Genomic DNA, 21176 nt, shown 5'->3' with positions numbered 1-21176 from the left:
ACCATAGGTTATATACACGATAATACAATATTAGGTTTGTTTTTAGTAATATTCAGCAAAAAAAGAATGGAATAAATGAAAGCTGTTGGAATATGAGTTGTTGGAAAGTATGTATATGGTGTTATTTAAAAGTTCTGTGTTAAAGCTTAAAATACTGCAACACTAATTAAATCATTTCAAACAACAAAATTATTAATTATAAGGAAAGTTTTCAATTTAAAATTTGTTGGATTAATGGATTGGAATAATGTTGTTGCCATATGGCAACGTTTCATAAAGTACCTCAAAAAAAGAAATAACCCTAACCCTAACAGCACTTCAAGTTAAGCCATTGTTAGAAAAGAAAAACAGTGGAATCTTTTTTTTTTTATATAGATTTATCATAATGCATGTGGTAGAGGGTTAAGACTTTTTATTTAAAAAACAAATGTTACACACATACTGTTTGCTATATGGAATGCAAAAACTTTGAAGCTCAATATCTTAAAATGCTTCAGAACACAGATAGAACCTTATAAGTCCAAGGTGACGATTTGTTTCCTCCCTTTTTTGGCTGATCGAAAAAATGGTATGATCCGTGACAAACAAAAAAACAATGTGATCTGAACCATGAGATTTGCGATCGGTTACACTTTTGAAATTACACTTTTTTGAAAAAAAAAAAACAATGGTCCCAACGTTTTTCCTGATTTACATTTTTAATTTCTATAGCTTCCGAGAATCCAAAAAGAGCCACATATTTATAAATAATGTTCGATTAGCTGTTTTAACATTAAGTTATGATTGAATTGCCTCTTGTTATAGTTATGAAATAGTTTGAAAACAAGCAGGAAATGTTCATGGGCCAATGACATGACCACATTAAAATGGTCTATAAGCCCCTTCCGAGTGGTATAAGACATCTCTGCATTATGCTTTATCTGCAGTAATCAGCTAGATGTAAATTATCCCAACACAGTCTGTCAAAAAAACTGTTAAATAAATTGAGGTAAATAAAATATGACTTTTTTTTAGATAGACTATCCCCTTTAAATAAAATATCTGCCAATACTCCGGCCATATTAGAAAGAGATCTTTAGGACTGGGATGTGACATGGGTCAGATTGAAACAAGTATTTCCCAAATGTCCACCATGGTTTAATGCATCCAGAAAACCAAACAGCAACAGAACCTCTTTTCTATGGATCTCGAAGGAAAACATAGTAAAGCTAGACAGCTGGAAGTCTTCATTTGAGAGCTTCACATCAATCTGTTGAAGGTCTAGTGTCACAGCTTTCATTGTTATAGCGGGGCCTCTGCTGGGACCAGTTAGCAGATTGGTTGCACTTCTTTGTGGGCTACAGCTCAAGGCCCTGGATTAGAAAACAGCAGATTTTCTGGACACGGCCAATGGGATGCAACACTGGGGAGCTAATTTGTGATTGTTGGCCAGTACAAATCTGGACAAAAGGCTGCTGAGCTGTAATTCTTGAGAGAGAGAGGGAGTGAGTGCGTACTTGAAACAGTGTTGGAGTTACCAGTCTGGCTGTTTGAAAGTATAATTTGAAAGAACTAAGAATTTCTATGTATTCTTTTGTTACATCAAGATGTATTCCTGGAACACTAATGAACCGACCCATACGACATGTTCTAACCATGACACTTAGAAATTCCAAACAATAATAATAGCTCTTTTATTTCCTCTGTGTTCTGTTCTTTTCAAGGTGAAGAACTCTATGAGACCTCTCCATATGAACCGATGCATCTTTCTGATGAGTTCCGACTTGCCTCCATTATTTCTGGTGAGTAGAGAAATCCTGTGAGCTTTTCTGTGTTGTGTTGTTCAGTGGTTAAAGAAAGCCCAGTTTCTCTGTTCAAGGTTAGCACTGTTCTTTATGTTCGTACATATCTTCTCATGCTCTCAGACAGTTTAAGTGTGATTAATTGATTTTTATAGACCTTCAGTTTGCAGCGTGATGTTTTATTAGTGCGGTCTGCTCGATGGAAATCTTTAGTTTTATCTAATCAACAGTGAATGGATCTTTTGCTTGCATAGCAGCGTGTCAATGTCCAGACATTTAGAAGTAATTTCTCTATGGGTTCTCTTTAGACTGTGGACTTTAAAGGCTCTTATAATACATTTTAGCTTGTTTTTCACATGTACGGAGCACAAAGTAAAAATCAAGGATCTGGATTTTTAAATAATCCCAAGAAAAATTTTTTAAAAAATAAAAGGTTTTGTTTGATTGAATTTTCTGAAATATCGAATATAAATATTCAGGATGTGAGTGTAAATGAAAACAAAATAAAGATTGATGCAATAGCCTACAAGAATAATGATTCAATCCAATTAAAATGCTACAAATGGATTCCCTAACAAATAATTTACATGCAGATGATGGCATCTTGAACAATACATTAATAAATCTATGAAATTATAAGACACAAAATTCATACGTTGTAACTTTGGGTCTCTATATGGTTCAGGTTAGCGAGTTAGCTCATCACCGGAGTCTTCAGGTTGTTCACTGGTTATTGTAATGTATTTTCATGAACTAAAGTTGTGTCAGTCCACTAACAGAAAATTTTAGCTCAACAATCTCGAGTCCTTGCATTCCAAGTCATCCATTCAGATAGTGGCAGCACCCTTGATTGACAGCTGATGATGAGCCTGGTGTCCACACAAACATATCCATTTCTCTAGGTTTTAGAAAAATAATACATATGCCCAGCCTTTTTGGGTATGTGCTCTCTCTAAGTCCTATATGAGCACATTTTAACCATTTTTAATGGTAACTGTTAATAATGTTGATAATGTCATTCTAACATGGCTTTTGATGACATGTTTTAAACATGTTTGAACAAGCTGCAAGCTTGTTATGATCACGGTTTTGTTAGCATAATTTAGGACATTTCTAACATAGTTGGTGTTTTTAGTATCAACTAACATGTGACTAGTTTGTTATTGACTCAGTCAACATACTAGTACATAAATTAATGCATTGGTGGCAAAATGTTTTAAAGGGGTGGTCCAGAGTGTATTTTTAAGGCTTGGTTGTGTTTATAAAATGCAAAGCAATCTGTGCTTATGCTTCACTTGTAGAAAATCACATTATTTTTTCAAAAATCTTACTTTGGTTATATACAGCTACTCTGCTAAAGTGAAAACTACTGTCATATTTCCTAGTTCCTCTGAAAGGCCCACCTTCAAAAGGCTCTGATTGGTCAGCTAACATAATGCGCTGTGATCTGCGGATTATTTCCACGTCACGTCCCTACAAGAATGCGCTTTTGCGCTGTGTAAATACTGTCAGTCAGAAAAGCTGTTAGCAGCGTTAGCTGCCTGAATCAGACAGCAAAATGAAAACCCCAAACTTTGTTCGTTGTAGGTTTTGCTTAGCTAACAATATGATATCGTAGTGGACTACCCCTTTAAGATGTTGCTAAAATTTCTACTATATTTATTAATTGACCAGTGTGAAATAAATGGTTTGCAGCTTGTCTCTGACATGACCACCATATCACTGGCATGAATTAATATCTTTCACTGATGTTCCTATCATTAGGCCTTTTCTCGTAAATGTTGAACAAGGTACCATTTTAGGGCTGAAACCATTCTTTGGGTAACGGAGGTCTAATTATTTTGTTATTATTTTATTATTATTTTTTGTGCCTCTAGGCTTTGCTCACCATTTAACAACTTGAACAGCACTGAGTTTTCCCAAAGACTATTAGTTATTACTAATGTACAACCAGCTCAGGACAGATTATGTAAACACAAAAGACACGGCAGAATGACAACAGCATAGGGAGGAGGAGAAATTTAAACATTTAGTCTCATTACAAACTAATACCCATTTCACAACATCTTCACTGTTTGAGCAGTCAGTACTTTTCCGTCCCTAATGTATATTAACAAGTTACTACCATAGGGTAACATTACAGCTTTTACACTGCACAGGTTCCAGCAGTGATGCATCTGCAGCAGTGCTGTAATCATTCTCTCCTCCAGTCTATTTTAGCTGTGCTGCATACAGAGTCCAGCATGGTGTTTGTGGGCAAAATTAAAATTGATTGATGCATAATAGTAATAATGTCATCCTACAGTACATGCAAGAACAGTGTTATGCTGTACAGATAATGGGATGTCAAGGGTAAAAAATGTATAAAATATGCATTTCCAAAAATTCAAACAGATATGATTTTCCTCATAAAATACATTGTTTATAGTTGGAGGGTAGTGAAGAGAGATACAGTACTTGCATACAGTAGCAGAGGGCAATTGCATGACGGTCTGTTTAACTGAACTAACTAACTCACTCACTCACTCACTCACTCAAAAACAAGATATGGATGACATTCGTCCCATTGATGAGGTGAAAAAATTCCAAAATTCCAAGTATAATTACACCAATTAAAAAAAAAATCTTTTTAAAATGTATATTTTTGTATTGTGAATGTAAAATAGAACTATAAAGCACTATGGGTTTAGTTGTTGCAGATATTACTGTAGGCAATGTCAACAAAATTTTAAAATAAGATAATGCACAGTTGAAGCTACCCTGAATTATAAGCCTCCCTGTTTATATTTTTACCAAACTTCGGTTTAACAGAGAAAAGATTTGTTCAACCCATTTCTAAACATAATAGTTTCAATAACTAATTTCTAATAACTGATTCTGTATATTTGCCATGACGACAGTAAGCAATATATTACTAGATATTTTAAGACACTTTTATACAGCTTAAAATTACATGTAAAGACTTAACTAGGTTAATTACTAGGTTAACTAGGCAGGTTGGAGTAGTTAGGCATATTATTGTATAACGATGGTTTGTTCTGTAGACTATCGAAAAAATATATAGCTTAAAAGGACTAACATTTTTGACCTTAAAATGTTTTTAAAAAAATTTAAAACCGCTTTTATTCTAGCCAAAACAAAACAAATAAAACTTTCTCCAGAAGAAAAGATATTATCAGACATACTGTGAAAATTGTCTTGCTCTGTTACACATTGGTAAATATTAAAAAAAGAAAAAAATCAAAGGGCGCTATTAATTCTGTATATATACAGTTGAAGTCAGAACTATTAGCCCTCTTTTGATTTTATTTTATTTTTTAAAATATTTCCCAAATTATTTTTAACAGAGCAAGGAAATTTTCACAGTATGTCTGATAATATTTTTTTTTCTTCTAGAAAGTGTTATTTTTTTATTTCGGCGAGAATAAAAGCTACAAATCTATAAATCTACAAAACAAACCATTGTTATACAACAACTTGCCTAATTACCCTAACCTGCCTAGTTCACCTTATTAACCTAGTTAAGCCTTTAAATGTCACTATAAGCTGTATAAAAGTGTCTTGAAAAATATCAAGTAAAATAATATTTACTGTCATCATGTCAAAGATAAAATAAATCTATTATTAGAAATAAGTTTTTAAAACTATTATGCTTAGAAATGTGCTGAAACAATCTTTCCTCCATTAAACAGAAATTGGTGAAAAAAATAAATGGAGGCACTAATAATTCAGGGGGGCTAATAATTCTGACTTCAACTATATATATATATATATATGTGTGTGTGTGTGTGTGTGTGTGTGTGTGTGTGTGTGTGTGTGTGTGTGTGTGTGTGTGTGTGTGTGTGTGTGTTTGTGTGTGTGTGTGTGTGCGTATTTGTTTGAAATAGGTAAAAATTAAATAAAAATGAAAGAAATAAATTTGTTGTTTAATTAAGTGACATCTCTTAAAGGTTCTTGTATATTTAGTATTGCACTTTAATAAAGAAAAACAACCTTACATCTAATTAATTGATTAAATTAAAATAATGGATTGCTAAACTAATCGACAGCAATAACCCTATACTAGACTATTAATAAAGATTTCTTTTAAACTAAAACAGATAAATACAGAATAAGTTGATAAAAACGTTATTTTGTAGGGTTCATTTTTTTATTTAAACAACATTGTAATAACATTATGTCAGTGACAGCAATTTAAAAATAATAGCAATTTGAATTAGTATAACATTTATGACAGCTTAAATATTTTTACTTCTTGTATTTCTGTTTTATATGTTTAGAAAAATCTTTATACCCTGAATGAATAAAAAGGTTTTTAACATGAATAACATTTAATCAGTTCATAGTCTCTGCATTACTGCATGCAATCTTAACTTTAAATTAATAAATATTTAAAACATATGATGATTTGCGGCTGGAAGGGCATCCTTTGTGTAAAACATATGCTGGGTGAGTTGGTGGTTCATTCCACTGTAGCAACCCCTGATTAATAAAGCGACTAAGCCAAAAAAGAAAATGAATGAATGAACATATAACAATAAATGGATTTAAATATTTTGAGTGAAGTAAGAAGATTCTTAAAAATGACAAACACATTATTAAAAAAAAAAAACATAAAATAAAACCAAGAAAGAAAAAAACTAAATAAAACGCTTTCTAACAAACAGATGTATTCTTAGCCAGGAAAATGATGTGCTATATACAATAATTACCCAGTAGTCACCAGCCATTCACTGAAGCACAACTTCAATTCATTTTAAACAATGTGAAAGGAACTGTGTGCATTAGTCATGATGGCTATTCAAGAAGACCACCAAGGAGAATGAAATTACTCTGTATTAATCATAATTGCAGCTCTGAGAAAGGTTCTGAAAAGCATGAACAGCTTCATGATTCATGCGTTTTACTTCACATATAAGTTATCTTATTCGTTATCAAAAATGTATTGCATATCCTCACAAACCAGCATCACCATGACATGTTCAAACATATGGTTCATTTTGATATGGTTTATTTTGAAAGAGCAACCAGTTTGCAGGGCTGAAATGGTAAAAAGGTAAACAGAAATCATGTAAATATGCTAAATAAAACACATTGCGGTCGAGCTGAAGCCCTTAAACAAAAGCTATCACCCACACGGCTACAAAAAAAACTATTTTTATTTCCAATCCCTGTTGTGAGTGTTCACGTTTTTCATTTTTTTCAATCACAGCGGAGGTAATCTGCAGCCTTATATAAGACCAATGCCATCTGAAAAACCATCTCTACAGGCGGCCGGTGCTTTAGAAACACGTACAGGCAACATATACAATCATATTGAGAAATATTTGGCATGTCAGGGACGTTTAAGGTAGCAAATGCAAAAGGAAGAAATGCTCAAGGTGTGTTTTCTTGTTATTGGGGAAGGACGTGTTGTGTGCAAAGTATAGCCATTTCGATTATTTCTGCAGTATTTTTCTTACACCTGTTTGCTGTGTGGCATTTGGATGCAGTTCATTAAAGGATCTGCCTCATTACAGAAACATTCATTGACAGTTTGTCTGATGAATATTCTTTCATGAAAAGGAAATAAAATAATAGAATTGTATGCCTATATTTCTTAGATCTATACTGAATATAAACAATTAACTAGATTATTTGGAGTTTAGCAACTTGAATTGAAGGGCTGATTTGATATATGTGTAATATATGTGTGTTTAAATGTGTGATTTGTCTTTGATTTTGTCTACTATTATGTATTTTTCAGTATCAATGTATGCTCACCGGCCACTTTATTAGGTACACGTCCAACTGCTTGTTAAAGCAATTTTTCCATTTGCCAATCACATGGCAGCAACTCAATGCCTTTAAGCATGTAGACATGGTCAAGACGATCTGCTGCTGCTCAAACATCAGAGCATCAGAATGGGAAAGAAAGTTGATTTAAGTGACTTACATTTATTTTGAACATGACTGTTTGTGCCAGAAGGGCTGGTCTGTCTATTTCAGAAATTGTGAATCTACTAGGATTTTCATGCACAAGCATCTCTAAGGTTTACAGGGAATGGTTAGAAAAAGAAAAAAATATCCAATGAGTGGCAGTTCTGTGGGTGCAAATGCCTTGCATTACATTTACAACTCGTACAGACTCACCAAATTTAGACAATAAAAGATTGGAAAATCGTTGCCTGGTCTGATGAGTCTCGAATTCTGTGGCGACTTTCGGATGGTAGGGTCAGAATTTGGCATCAACAACATGAAAGCAAGGATCCATCCTGCCTTGTATCAGCGGTTCAGGCTGTTGGTGGTGGTGTAATGGGGTGTGGATATTTTCCTGACACACTTTTGCCCATTAGCACCAATTGAGCATCATGTTGACGCAACAGCTTATTGTTGCTGATCATGTCCATCATGTCCATTTATGACCACAGTGTATCCATCTACTGATAGCTACTTACAGCAGGATAACACATCATGTCATAAAGTGCAAATCGTCTCAGATAACTTTTTTTGAACATGACAATGAGTTCACTGTACTCAAATGGCCTCCGCAGTCACCAGAACTCAGTCCAATAGAGCACCTTTGGAATGTGGTGGAGATTCATAGATGTGCAGCTAACAAATCTTAAGCAACTGCGTGATGCTAGCATGTCAATATGAACCAAAATCTTCGAGGAATATTTTCATACCTTGTTGAATATATGCCATGAAAGATTAAAGCAGTTCTGAAGACAAAAGTGGGCACTAGTACTAGTAAGATGTACCTAATAAAGTGGCTGGTAAGTGTATAAGTATGTATAAAATGCCATATGTAAATGTTAAATGTTAATGAAATATAACCTTGGCAATTTGATTAAAACAAAATGGAAAGTTTAAACACAGCTAAAGTGTTACAATTAGATTTAAAAAATAACTTTTTTTGTAACTAAAAATAAGCTGCATGAATTTAAATCAAGCTAAACAAACAAACATCTCATATATTATAATATATTTTACAGTATATACACATCCTTTCATTTTAAATATTACTTCTACTTATTACTAAATATTTTTAAAGTCAAATGCATAGAAAGCATTTAAAACATATTTAAATAATATTAGAAAAAGCCATGCTAGTTTAATGTGAAAAAAAAGATGTTACTTTTAATAAAAGTCAACCCCAGGGACTTAAACATGCTTGCAATTGAAAAAACTCCCATTTACAGGTTTGTGAAATGAAATCTGAATCCTCTACATAGCTTTTCTGCTTGAAAAAAAAGAGAAAAAAAAAGACTAAACACAGACCAAGAAGCACATTCAAGATGGTGTTTGTATTAATAATCTACTAAGTGACCTGAATACACAGAGCAGCACTGATCCTTACATATTTGCATAATGCACATAGATTGTGCTTTACTTAAGTGCCTGTATATGCAGCAATCAAAAGCGCATGTAGCACATGAATAAATCCTTAAATTAGTACTATACACCTCAACAACTGCCTTAAGGCAGTCTATACTGAAATGCTCTCCACGTTTGCGCATTACTGCTTTGATTTGCTTATTTACTTCTCATCTTGATGTGGAAAATACAAATAAATTTACCTTATTTGAGCAATTTTGGCATCAGACAACATCAATTTGCAAAACCAGGCTTATGGACGTCATAATACAACCCATTCCAACTGATTGTACAGTACATCATGTTATTGTTCATTTTTCCCAAACTGTTTTATGGGTTGACAATTTTGTATGAATTTGCGTAAAGCAGATCATATAAATACATGCTTAATATTTAAAAGAGCACGATGGACCATCCAGAAACATAATCATCACTGTGGCGTAAAGAGATTGTTAGTAAAACCAATGAATCAGATCATATGATTTAGACACCAATTGCTAAAATGTGAAATAGTTATGAATTGGCTCAGCTGTGATTTAGAGCCAGATTACAGGAAGATAAATATGACTTTGGAAAGCTGGTTGCATAATTCTTAAACTTTTAAACATATATTGGCAAAATCTTTGACAAAATCTGCCTACTTTAATAATATTTATTGCTTTGCAAGATTTTTAAGCTTTTATTTCTTATTTACTAAATATATATTAAATATATTATATATTTCTGTGCTGTATTTGGACTTCAGAAAATGCTGAGTCTTAATTTTTTTTTTGATTCGTTACTATTGAAGCTTGTATTTGTTCTTAAAAAAGAATCAATTAATAAAAGTTTATGATTAAAAATAATTTCAAATAAATAAATTGATTACTTAGTCATTCATTCATTCATTCATTCGTTAATTTTTTATTTCTGTAGGTTTAAGAGTAGAAGGTTGTGTCCACAATATCAGTACATTTTATTATTTAAGTGTGCATCATGTTTCAGGTTGTTATATACACATTCAGTAGAATAAAGTAGAATCTAAATTTATTCATTCATTCATTCATTTTCCTTCAAGTTAGTCTCTTATTTATCAGGGGTTTCCACAGTGGAATGAATCGCCAAATATTCCAGCATATGTTTTACGCAACGGTTGCCCTTCCAGTAGCAACCCAGTACTGGGAAACACCCATACACTCACATTTACACGTCCATACACTAAGACCAATTTTGTTTACCCAATTCATCTACCGCGCATGTCTTTGGACTGTGGGGGAAAGCGGAGCACCCAGAGAAAACCCATGGAGAGAACATGCAAACTCCACAAAAGCAAAATCCAAATTTATATATATATATTAATAATGAAATATGACCCTCCCTGGCCTTCTCCAGAAATGACAAGCTGCTTCAATCTACATTTAAAAAGGTGAGTCCAATGCAGATTTGCAAGAAGCAGACCAAAAATCAGCAGATTTTCTACACTCAGAGCCGCAGCCAAAACAAAATCAAATATTTTCCTTCTATAATTCCCTTTCCTCTCTGGCGAAGCCCCTGTAAAGCTGGCTCTCCTTGAGGATTTGTTAGAGACCCCTTTCCTTCCAAAAGGAGATAAGATGAATATCAGGACCAAAACAACACACGTTTTTGCTTCAAATGCAGGGACTCATGGAAAAGCACTCATAACATAAAAATAATCAGACATCTTGTTACATTTATCAATGAACAGATGACCGCTCGCATCTGCTTGCTTCTTTAAACCGAAGAATTGCCATTGAAATGATAGATTCTCAAGACAGGAAAGAGGAGATAAGAGGATAATAGAAAGAGACTTAAAAAAAAAAGAAAAGAAAAAAGAAATAGCCACACTAGAGAGAGCAGTGGAACATTAAAGGATGTTTTCGATGAGTGTTTCCAATTGATTATTGTGGAACGGCCGGCTAAGATGGGAGTGATGTTGAAAGAATGTTTATGCTCTGCAATTGCCAGCGGATTTGAAAGCAAGAAAAGGTTGTGAGGAGCATGGATTAATTTTTATTTTAACCAGGTGCCGGATGCATGATAATCAGATTTTGCTGAACTGGTTTCGAGTGAGGATGATGAATAATAGAAAAGACAGTTTCAGGTGTATAATAGTTATTTTTTTTATATAAAAGTAGGAATGTAGGTGTAGACAGAAAGAAAAAAAGTCAAAATCATATTAAGAAAAAAATTGTGGAAAGTATTAATTTTGGAAAATGCTGATGTTTATATATTTGTGTGTATATATATATATATATATATATATATATATATATATATATATATATATATATATATATATATATATATATATATATAAATTTATCAGTAGATAATTAATACAAAGCCCTATATGATTTACAACATGAACCAAATTTTCAGAATAAAGATTGTTTAACCACATTACACATTTCCATATAGTTATATTTGAATGTACACACAGATAATCAAACAAAAATAGCTCAAAATTAATATTACATTATTATGTTATTTTAAATAATTGATGACATATTATAACATTATGGTATAGTAGAATATACTGCTTAGAAAATTCAGCTTTGCAAGCAAGAATAAATGTTTAATTATAAAAGTATTAAAACAGACAGCAGTAATGGTTTGAAATGGTAATAATACTTATAAAACTAATAATATTGTAGTTTCACAGTATTTTACAAATACTACCGAGGTGGATTTCACTGTGAAAAATTGTATGATCAGTAATTTTGAAAACATGTTTCAGTGTTGATTTTACATACTAAAAGTTACAACTTAATGATAGAACATAGATAGTTTAATCAAGATTATACTTTTTCTAATTTTCTTAAATAATAAGGCAGCAATCGTGTATCATATCAAACTAAAATTCACCTGCATATTCTCTATTGTGCTTTGACCAAATAATTGAAGCAGACAATGACATCATAGAGATGCTCACACTCACAAAGCACGTTCAATTTCAATAGGCTCATCTCTATGCCCTAATCCCTTCGAAGGGTTTACCCTCTGGAGTGACAGCTTCAAAGGAATTAGGGCATAGGGATGAGCCCTTCCAAATGGAACACTGTGTGTGACAACTTTCCTGTTCAAAGGATCATGGGAGCTCCTAAGTGTTCATCAGTTTCGCCCTTCAACATTTTTCATTCTGAAGGACCTTTCGAAGTGGCCATTTTTGGTCACTTTGGTTTGGAACAACACTTCAATATGGCAGCTATGATTGTCCGAAGTGTATATCCCATTGCATTGTCAGTGTGCAAAGAATATACACTTATCATGTGATTATCATGTTACTGTTGCACTGACAGTCACAAGATTACATAATGTCAGCAAGGGACTTTTTTACAGTGTGTGAAAGCAGCACTTGGTTTACTATCTGCAGCCATGACATCACAAAATTATTTGGCAGAACAAACTAAAATTTAACTGTCACTCAGATAGGCATAAAATCAAAATTAAATGACCTCAACACTATATCAGACAATTCAGATTAAGTGGTACATTTGTGTTGATTCTTTATTGGAGTTGTTAAACTTGCGTCCTTATACACTAGCTTTTATACAAGCCAATCTTGTACAGGATAAAATCCTGACAGAGAATTCTGAGATTGAGCAGTTCTGGAGGCCCTCATCTGTGCATGTGCAAAGCAGAGCTGCCTCTCCTTTCTGAGCTGCCTATCATTACTAGAAGTTAAACAGATTAAAATGCAATTTAAGTTGTTTTTAATGTGTTTATTTGAAGCACTTTAAAAAAAATTTTGCTGTGTGAGTAAGAAATTCTGCTAGACATATCCGCCAAAAGCCCCTTTCACACAGCGATACCCGTAAATATCTGGAAAATTCCGGAATGACTTTACCAGTAAATAAATAAAAATAATCAATGTTCACACAGACACAGACATTCCAGATTTTTTCCGGAAGAGACCATTTACACATCCATTGCAAAATACCAGTAAATTCTGACATCATTGACTAGAAATGAGCTCTAAACGGCTGTGCTTGTATTTACATTGAAGGAATCGAGTTTTTGTTGAAGTTTTTACTTTTATTTCAAGTTTTAGCATTCATGCAGCTGCTTTCCCCCAGAAAAATCCAAAGGCAGAGGCGCGACCCACAGCTAAATGTTTACACATTTAACTACTTCACAAATTCCGTTGATGGATAAGCATTGTGAACAACTTATATGAAAACATATAGAGGAAAACTTTCACATGTTCATAATGTGTGTGTGTGTCGGCACTCACCAGCTCCTTCACGTACACATGCGTCAAGCAACTGAAGCAGAGCTTGAAGGTAAATATGCTGAAGGTTTATACTGTTTTCTTAGACAGGCATTATAATTTTTCCGATTCCATGCTTACGATGGTCTTGTTGTGAACAACTACTACCCTTTTTGCATCTTAGTTGAAACGTATTGCTGTTGTTGTTCTTATGTTATTTTCTTCCTTCTTTATGTAACGAACCGAAGATTTATTTATTCTGTATAATGGCTCCCTACATTCGCGTAACATCTACCTTTACCTGTCTAGAAGTCCATTTTTTTATGTGATGGTTAGCACAAGAAAAGAAAACTTGCAAACAAACAGTACAGCATGTCAGTCACGCTGCTAGCATTCAAAAAGTCAAATGTCAAATTGCACTAAAATGAATTCACAAAACTGCGGGGTCATGAAAGGTGAACTGTGTTATAGCAAGGAATCACTGTATTGACAGGTTGCCAATATCAAAAATCTGAATTAGACAAGTAAAATGCAGTTGATGCATCTGTAGATTTAGCCTTAATCTTATTTTGAGGTAATGCATTAGATAATATTGATTATAAAAAAGCTAAGCAACATATACAGTTGAGGACAAAATTTTACTTTTTTTAGATAAGTCTCAAGATTATGTTTAACAGAGCATGGAATCTTTCACAGTGTTTCCTATGTTTTTTTTATTATTTGTTTTATTTCAGCTAAAATAAAATCAGCATTTAAAAAAAAAAAAAACATTTTAATATCAATATTATTAGCCGCCTTAAGCATTTTTCCAGTTGGCGATGGACCTACATATTGTCTTGCTAATAAACCTAGTTAAGCCATTAAATTGCACTTTCAACTGAATATTAGTATCTTGAAAAATATCTAATGAAATATTATGTACTGTCATTATGGCAAAATATGATAAAAATAAATCGGTTATTAGAGATGAGTTATTAAAACTATTATGTTTAGAAATGTGTTGAACAAATCTTCTATCCTTTAAACAGAAATTGGGGAAAATATACAGGGGGCTAATAAATTTAACTGTATACATTCAAACATTGCTTGCATTTCAATGAATCACTCATTTGATAGTTTTGATGAATGTGTTTTTGACAAACAAAATGGTCTTCTAAGTACATGTGTGGGTTTCTGGAGAAGACATAAGATTGCTTTGGCATCCTCAGTTACCGAGAAAGCTGTTGACTGGCAAGAGAGCAAGGGTGTTTTTGCTGCCGAGGCAATCAGCGGACAGGTACACTTTCCACTTACATGACCTTGTGAGAAGCGAGGCCTCAGCGAGATCTGTTTTGAAGCCCCTGCCTGATTCCCTCAGCTTTAATAAAACATGTGCGAGCGCGCAGCACGAAAGCGCTTTGAGCCGTGGATACTGTAAAAACCTTGTCTGTCAGAGAGATAACAAGGTAGCTCTGGCGTAGTGCTAATTGGCCATTGCGTTCCTATATGCAAAGAATATTTATCACTTCTGGCAGGGCTTGAGAGCATTTCTTTTTTTTTCCACTTGAACAGTTTTGCCCTTTGCAAACTGTGAGTTTTATCAGTGCATTTGAAGATGCAAAATGAGATAATGAGTTTTGGAAACATGAGGAAATGTGCCCGCTGTTCCTTTGGGGTAGGATGTTAGGACTGCTTAACAAGCACACACTGCTTAGACTAAATCACAATTTTGACGCACACACTCATTACAGATAAAGGGGGCCTCCGGGGGCCAAGGCTCTGCTGCCAGATCCCCAAGACAAAATGCAGTGTTTGACCAAGCTATGAAATGTTTCCCTTGTGCTTTGCTCTGTTTCACAGCACGAATCTGCGACTTCATCATTATAGTTTACAAACAAAAGTCTTTTCCTGCTACGAACGTAATTCATGCGGATAGTATACACGGTACACAGCATGTTAAAGATTCAGTCAAATAAATTGGGTCTTTAGAATCATTTGCTGCTGAATTATGTTACATGATCATGTACCACTGTGATGAACTGACTTCTATTAGACTAAAATTTAATTCATTAAAAAGAATCTGGGGTCTGTTCTTCGTACATTGATTACTCAGTTAGCTTGATTTGGCTATTGACGATTTATCAAGGATAATTCCAAAGGTAATACTGAAAGTATGTACCGAATGCTGATATTTTCTTACAGTAGTAACCTATAAATTACATACACTGAGAAAAATAGTTTTTGAATATTATATAAATATATATAAAATAAAAGTAAAAAATAAATAAATAAAATAAAATAAAATGTTTACACAATCTACACTCCAAAATAAAAGTACAAAAACAAGGGTGTATTCTTTCCCCAAGGAGTTCAAAGAGAACATTTGGTAGCAAGGACATTTTACAAACACATACTACTTTAAGGAACCGACCCATAGTACAAGTTGTATATGATAGTAGATGTGGCCAATATTATTGTTTTTTGTTTTTTTTTTTGAAGGAAATTAATAATATTTTATGCAATCATGTACACGTTTTGGACAGTATGATGTTGATTTGATGCTTCACAAAAGTTGCAGACACCTTTACCAATATCAAAATGCTTTTTTGATGTAAAATCAATTTAAACAGCCTTTTCATATCAAAAGTTCTAAAAGTAAAAATAAATAAATTGCTAAATACTCTTGACACATAAAAGTGTACAGCATGCAGCCCACAACCAAGGTGGAAAGTTATTGTGTATCACATTTAATACTAATTCACTAAAAACTAATTCACTTATTTGTTTGAAAATTGGACTACAAGTTTATATTGTATATTGTTGATTCACTAGTCTCAAACACTCAGAAATCATACTACAATTGTTGTGTTGCAGCATTTGAATCAACAAAAAAGGCAGGTTGAAATTATTTTTTCAATGTAGAATAAAACTACACTGGTCACACTTTACTCATACAAGTCATCATGAAATTGGACCACAGTGTTATAGCATTTATTTATTTTTTATTTAATTAAAAGTGGTAAGAACCATTGTTATGACATCATCCACTGTATGTACACTGTTGCACAGCATGCTATTGATTCCAAAAAGGTATTCAAAAAAATAATCTGTTCAAAAATCAGACTAAACTGTTCACACTGTTTTTTTAAGAGATGCAACTCTTTTGGGGGTAAATAAATTGACAGAAAAACAAATACGGAGATCAGTTTTGAGATCATATAAACTTTAGTTAAAAGCTTCATTATTAAAAAAAGTTAAACAACCCTGTCTAGAAATTGCATTAAAACCCACATAATGTTTTCTAATGTAGATAATTAAATGATTCACCACAGTTATACCACTGTGACCAGTCTCAGCCTGGTGCATGTCAATGACAAAGCCACCTCAATAATTTCAACTCAGAAAAAAACTGAGACTATCTTCTAAATGACAAGCACAAGCTATTTCACAACGAACCACCCAAGACTCCTAACAATGGCTTATCCAGCAGTTCTCATTGGGTAAAATCTAATTAAACATGCTTCAAAGGACAAAAGCCTGACTACCATAAAGCCGCCTGTGCATGTTGAAATGAAAAACGCCATTAGCGCCCATGTTAGCTCTTATCAAAAAGTCAGAAAAGGTCATAATATGTCATGGTTTTCAAGCAGAGTTGTGAAAAGAGGCTAATTTGGAGGATGCACATGAAGCTAGGGTCATATTCGATGGATGCGCTTGTCTTGATTACGTTCATACACAAGTCTCGCAAGATACCTTTATTAGAAAAATACATGTGCAGTGACATTTGCAGGTCCAAAAGCTGAAGCAACCTGGCAGTGTGCTGCCTGTGTGCCTGAGCAGACACATCTAATTGCATACTTCTTACTTGTCTCTGGTTAACCAAGCATACTGACACTCACTGTTTCCCTCTATCTCTGCCAACAGCCATGGACTCTGCTTCTGCAAAAGGAAATCTGTGTTTTGACACGGGCAAACCCTGCAACCCATGTCTGGATGCCACCAAGGCTTGCAACCTCAACGACACATGCAAGAAACAACGCACTGCACTCTTGGCCACTTGTAGTCCTGCGGCTCCCATTTCACAAGCTCACGAACCCTGCAACCGAAAGCGCTGCCACAGGGGTCTAAGGCAGTTCTTCGACCGTGTACAGACAGAATTCAGCTACCCACTGCTCTTCTGCTCCTGTCGGGATAAAGCATGTGCTGAACGCAGACGGCAAACCATCATGCCTGCGTGTTCGTATGAGGAAAAGTCAAAACCCAACTGCCTTGAACTAAGGAGGACCTGTCGTTCAGATCCGCTATGCAGGTAAGGTTATTCAGTCCGGGTCACGGCACCAGAAAATCAATGAAAAGGTAAATTTTTTTTGTAGGCTGCAGACAATGATTATTTTGATAGTAGATCAAACATGTGCATGCACCATGAAGCTTTTGAAGTTAACAATGACAGTGACATTTGACCTGATGCTACAACTGCCTCATGGTCTAGGTTCATGCAGTCATCTCTGAGTCTACAGGCATTGACTACCAATAAAGATAAGCAAAGTTCAACCAGAAATGTAACCTGGTTTGTACCTTAAACGTCTTCATGGAATATCATGTTCTACATTGGATACTTATGCACTACTCTATGACATTTTTTAGTAGACATGGTTTAAGTTGTCTTAACGTTGCAAAATAGGAAGAGTTACTAGTCAATTTATCTTTATTCCTATAGTGCTTTTACAATGTAGATTGTGTCAAAGCAGTGTAACAGAAGCTCTAGTGAATTGAAACTGCATCAGTCCTGTTCAAGTTCAGTTTAGTTCTGTGTAATTTGTAATTTAAATTTGTAATTTAAATTTTACTGTTGAAAGTCCAAACACTTAGGAGAAAATCCATTGATGCGCAGCTCCACAAGTCCCAAACCAAGCAAGCAAGTGGCGATGGTGGCAAGTAACAAACTTCACCAATTGACGCAAGTGAAGGAAAAAAAAAAAAAAACATTGAGAGAAACCAGGCTCAGTTGGGCACGAACATCCTCTGGCCAAACTTCTTGAGTAGAGCGGCAGTCTAGGCATTGGAGGCACTAATTAGGCTCTAATGTTGTATATTATATTTATATTGGATTGTGCAAGCACATTCTCCTATGAAAACAATTTTGCCACCTTCTCATAGTAGCTGAGGTTGAATTCATGATTGGTACTTTGCCTTTCACCATTGGGAAATAGTTAGATTTTATGTTTGGTAAAAAAAAAAAAAAAAAAAGTTTATATACAGGGTTCATACAGTCATGGAAAACCTGGAAAAGTCATATAAATTTGACATGGCTTTTTCCTGGAAAAGTTTTGAAAAAAACAAAAAAATATAAAAAGTTTTGCAAAAGTCATGGAAATTAATAAAAAATATCTGTATACTTGAATATATGTTACATGTCTTTACTTCTTTTCTGTACATAGATCTTTAAGAAAATTTAACTAATTTAAGAAAATTTAAGATTAACACATTTCTATACAGTTAAATCAGAATTATTAGCCCATCTTTTTTTCTCTTTTAAATATTTTCCAAATCATGTTTAACAAAGCAAGGAAAATTCACAGTATTTCCGATTATATTTTTTTCTTCTGAAGAAAGTCTTATTTGCTTTATTTTTTTTAAAAGCCATTTTAAGTCAACATTATTAGCCCACTTAAGCTATATATATTTCTTTTCTGTTCTTTTTTGGTCTACAAAACCATCGTTATACAGTAACTTTAAATTGCCCTTTAAGCTGAATACTAGTGTGTTGAAAAATATCTAGTAAAATTGTATGTACTGTCATCATGGCAAAGATAAAATAAATCTAAATAATTTAATCAGAACCTGAATTGGTTATCTATTCAGAATTGTCTCATTTTGTTTGTAAACAGTGCAAAGACCTGAAGAACAAATATGAAATTTACTGTATTTGACTGTTAGTATTCGAAGTAGTTGTTGTACAGTAGGCTTTCTATTTACAGTTGACAAACTACAACCTATCATCAGAGGGACAGCAGAAACAGAAAAGAGGTCCGATCAGTAGGTGATCCATAATTTCAACACACATTACAAACAGTGGATCAGCAGGAGACAAATTTGCTCAAAAACACTGTAGAGATTGAATCCATAGGTGGTCAAAAAGCAATCCACTACAAATGCAATGGATATGTAATCTATATAGTCAAGGACACATAAGCCATTAGAAGCTATTATTGACCAGTACAATGACTGATAGCTAGTAGCAATCCCGCTTTGACTATAGGGTTTGATTAGCAAACAGTGTATCCAAGCATGCAATTACTTGACCCTGTTTTATCACTTAATATCCTGATGTCACAACTACAAAAACTATCGATCGACCACGCACTCCGTGAACATTTACAATCTATTAGCAACATTGAGAATAGGTGTTTTTATTGAGCGGGGATTGTTAATTAACCTGGTATGGTGAACTACAAGGAAATTGATTGGCTGTGTGTCAAATAATTCTCTTCTATTGTAAGCCAGTGCTCAGTTCTCTCCAGTTCATGTGCCATTCATCAAAAGCCACCTGGGACTAACAGGGGATCGCCTGAACACAAACTTGTCTTTGAAAGACGCTGAGAAAAAAAAAAAACTTCTCTTCTTACTTGGACTTGAAGTTAGGGGTCAGAAAAAAAAGATTAACTGAATCACGAGTAATAAAGATTGAATTAAATTAAATGCCACATTGCTGCTGTTTATGAAATTATGACATTTATTTCTTTATGTTTTAAATAAAAACACAAATAATGTGTGGTTTGATTTATGTTGTCCAGTTCTTTTTGATCGACTCTTTTAAAACCACACTATATACCTGTAACTTAAAGGTGAAGGTTGTCATTTCTGTCAGCAGGAAATAGGAAAAAATGTTACACAATGTTCAAACAGCAGCATAATACAACAGTAGTCTGCAGATCTGTATCTGAGTCTTTAATATGGTCGTGTTCACACACACTTTGGTTATTTAGGGAAGAAGCAGCTGCTTTCTGTAACCAAACTCGCAGCCATACATTTCAGCCCTCACAAATTTTTTTGTGAAGTCATGCTGAGTTAATGAAACTACCAAAACAATTAGTTGCTTAACTAGAGTTACTCAATGTTATGTAATGGAGACCAACTGAATGCATCATCCATCTAGCAAGTTTTCAGGGATACAGATATGATTTCTGAGACACCTGATGGTTTAGATCCCCATTTTGTTGTCTGCATATAACTCATATTTTACATTCTCTTTAACAAGTTACAAAATATTCTGTCAGTTAATTATGATTCAACCAACAAAATCGGGCATCTGTTGAACTTTTCTAGCAAAATGTTGAAGGTCCCACGCATTGCTTTAAGCATACATTAGATCTAGTTTTGTCTCATGGAATTGATGTCATTGATGTATACATTATACCACAGGGTGATGATTTAACAGATTACTACCTCTTACTATACAAGCTGTGTTTGCCTGAAATTAGCAATGTTAGAAAATTAGAGAATCTGCACAGTTATATCACCCAGGTAGAACTATCGTCTTGTCCACTAAAGACAAATTCACAAATAACTTACCTGATCCTATTCTGTTTTCAAATGCACCTGCAAATGCAAATGACCTTGATGTGGTAACTAGCAGCATGGATGCTATCTTCACTAACACACTAAATACTATGACACCCATCAAATAAATCTTACTTTAAGGTAATAACTATATAGATTGTCATGCTCAAATGCTTAAAGCTGGCTTGAAATGCTTACACAGTCACAGACATTAAAAGTACATGCAAATTTTTGTAAAAAAAAATTTTGCAAACTATAACAATAATCATGTTTGATTTTTTTTTTTT

At 33.9% G+C, this 21176-nt stretch overlaps 2 protein-coding genes across 4 annotated transcripts in view; one reads left to right on the top strand and one right to left on the bottom strand.

Moving 5' to 3' along the window:
- Nucleotides 1-21176, bottom strand: part of LOC141376343 (uncharacterized) — a 254500-nt gene that overhangs the window by 197153 nt on the left and 36171 nt on the right. The window lies entirely within an intron of this gene.
- gfra2b (GDNF family receptor alpha 2b) overlaps nt 1-21176 on the top strand; it is a 90957-nt gene that overhangs the window by 41176 nt on the left and 28605 nt on the right. For both annotated transcript variants that reach the window (XM_688234.9, XM_073914626.1), the window contains exons 3-4: nt 1704-1781; nt 17254-17638. In XM_688234.9, the coding sequence (XP_693326.5) occupies nt 1704-1781; nt 17254-17638 (463 nt within the window). The remainder of the gene's footprint in view (nt 1-1703; nt 1782-17253; nt 17639-21176) is intronic.

Source organism: Danio rerio, chromosome 10, assembly GCF_049306965.1.
Source record: "Danio rerio strain Tuebingen ecotype United States chromosome 10, GRCz12tu, whole genome shotgun sequence".
Classification (NCBI taxonomy): Eukaryota; Metazoa; Chordata; class Actinopteri; order Cypriniformes; family Danionidae; genus Danio; species Danio rerio.
This window is presented reverse-complemented; position numbering and strand designations above follow the sequence as displayed.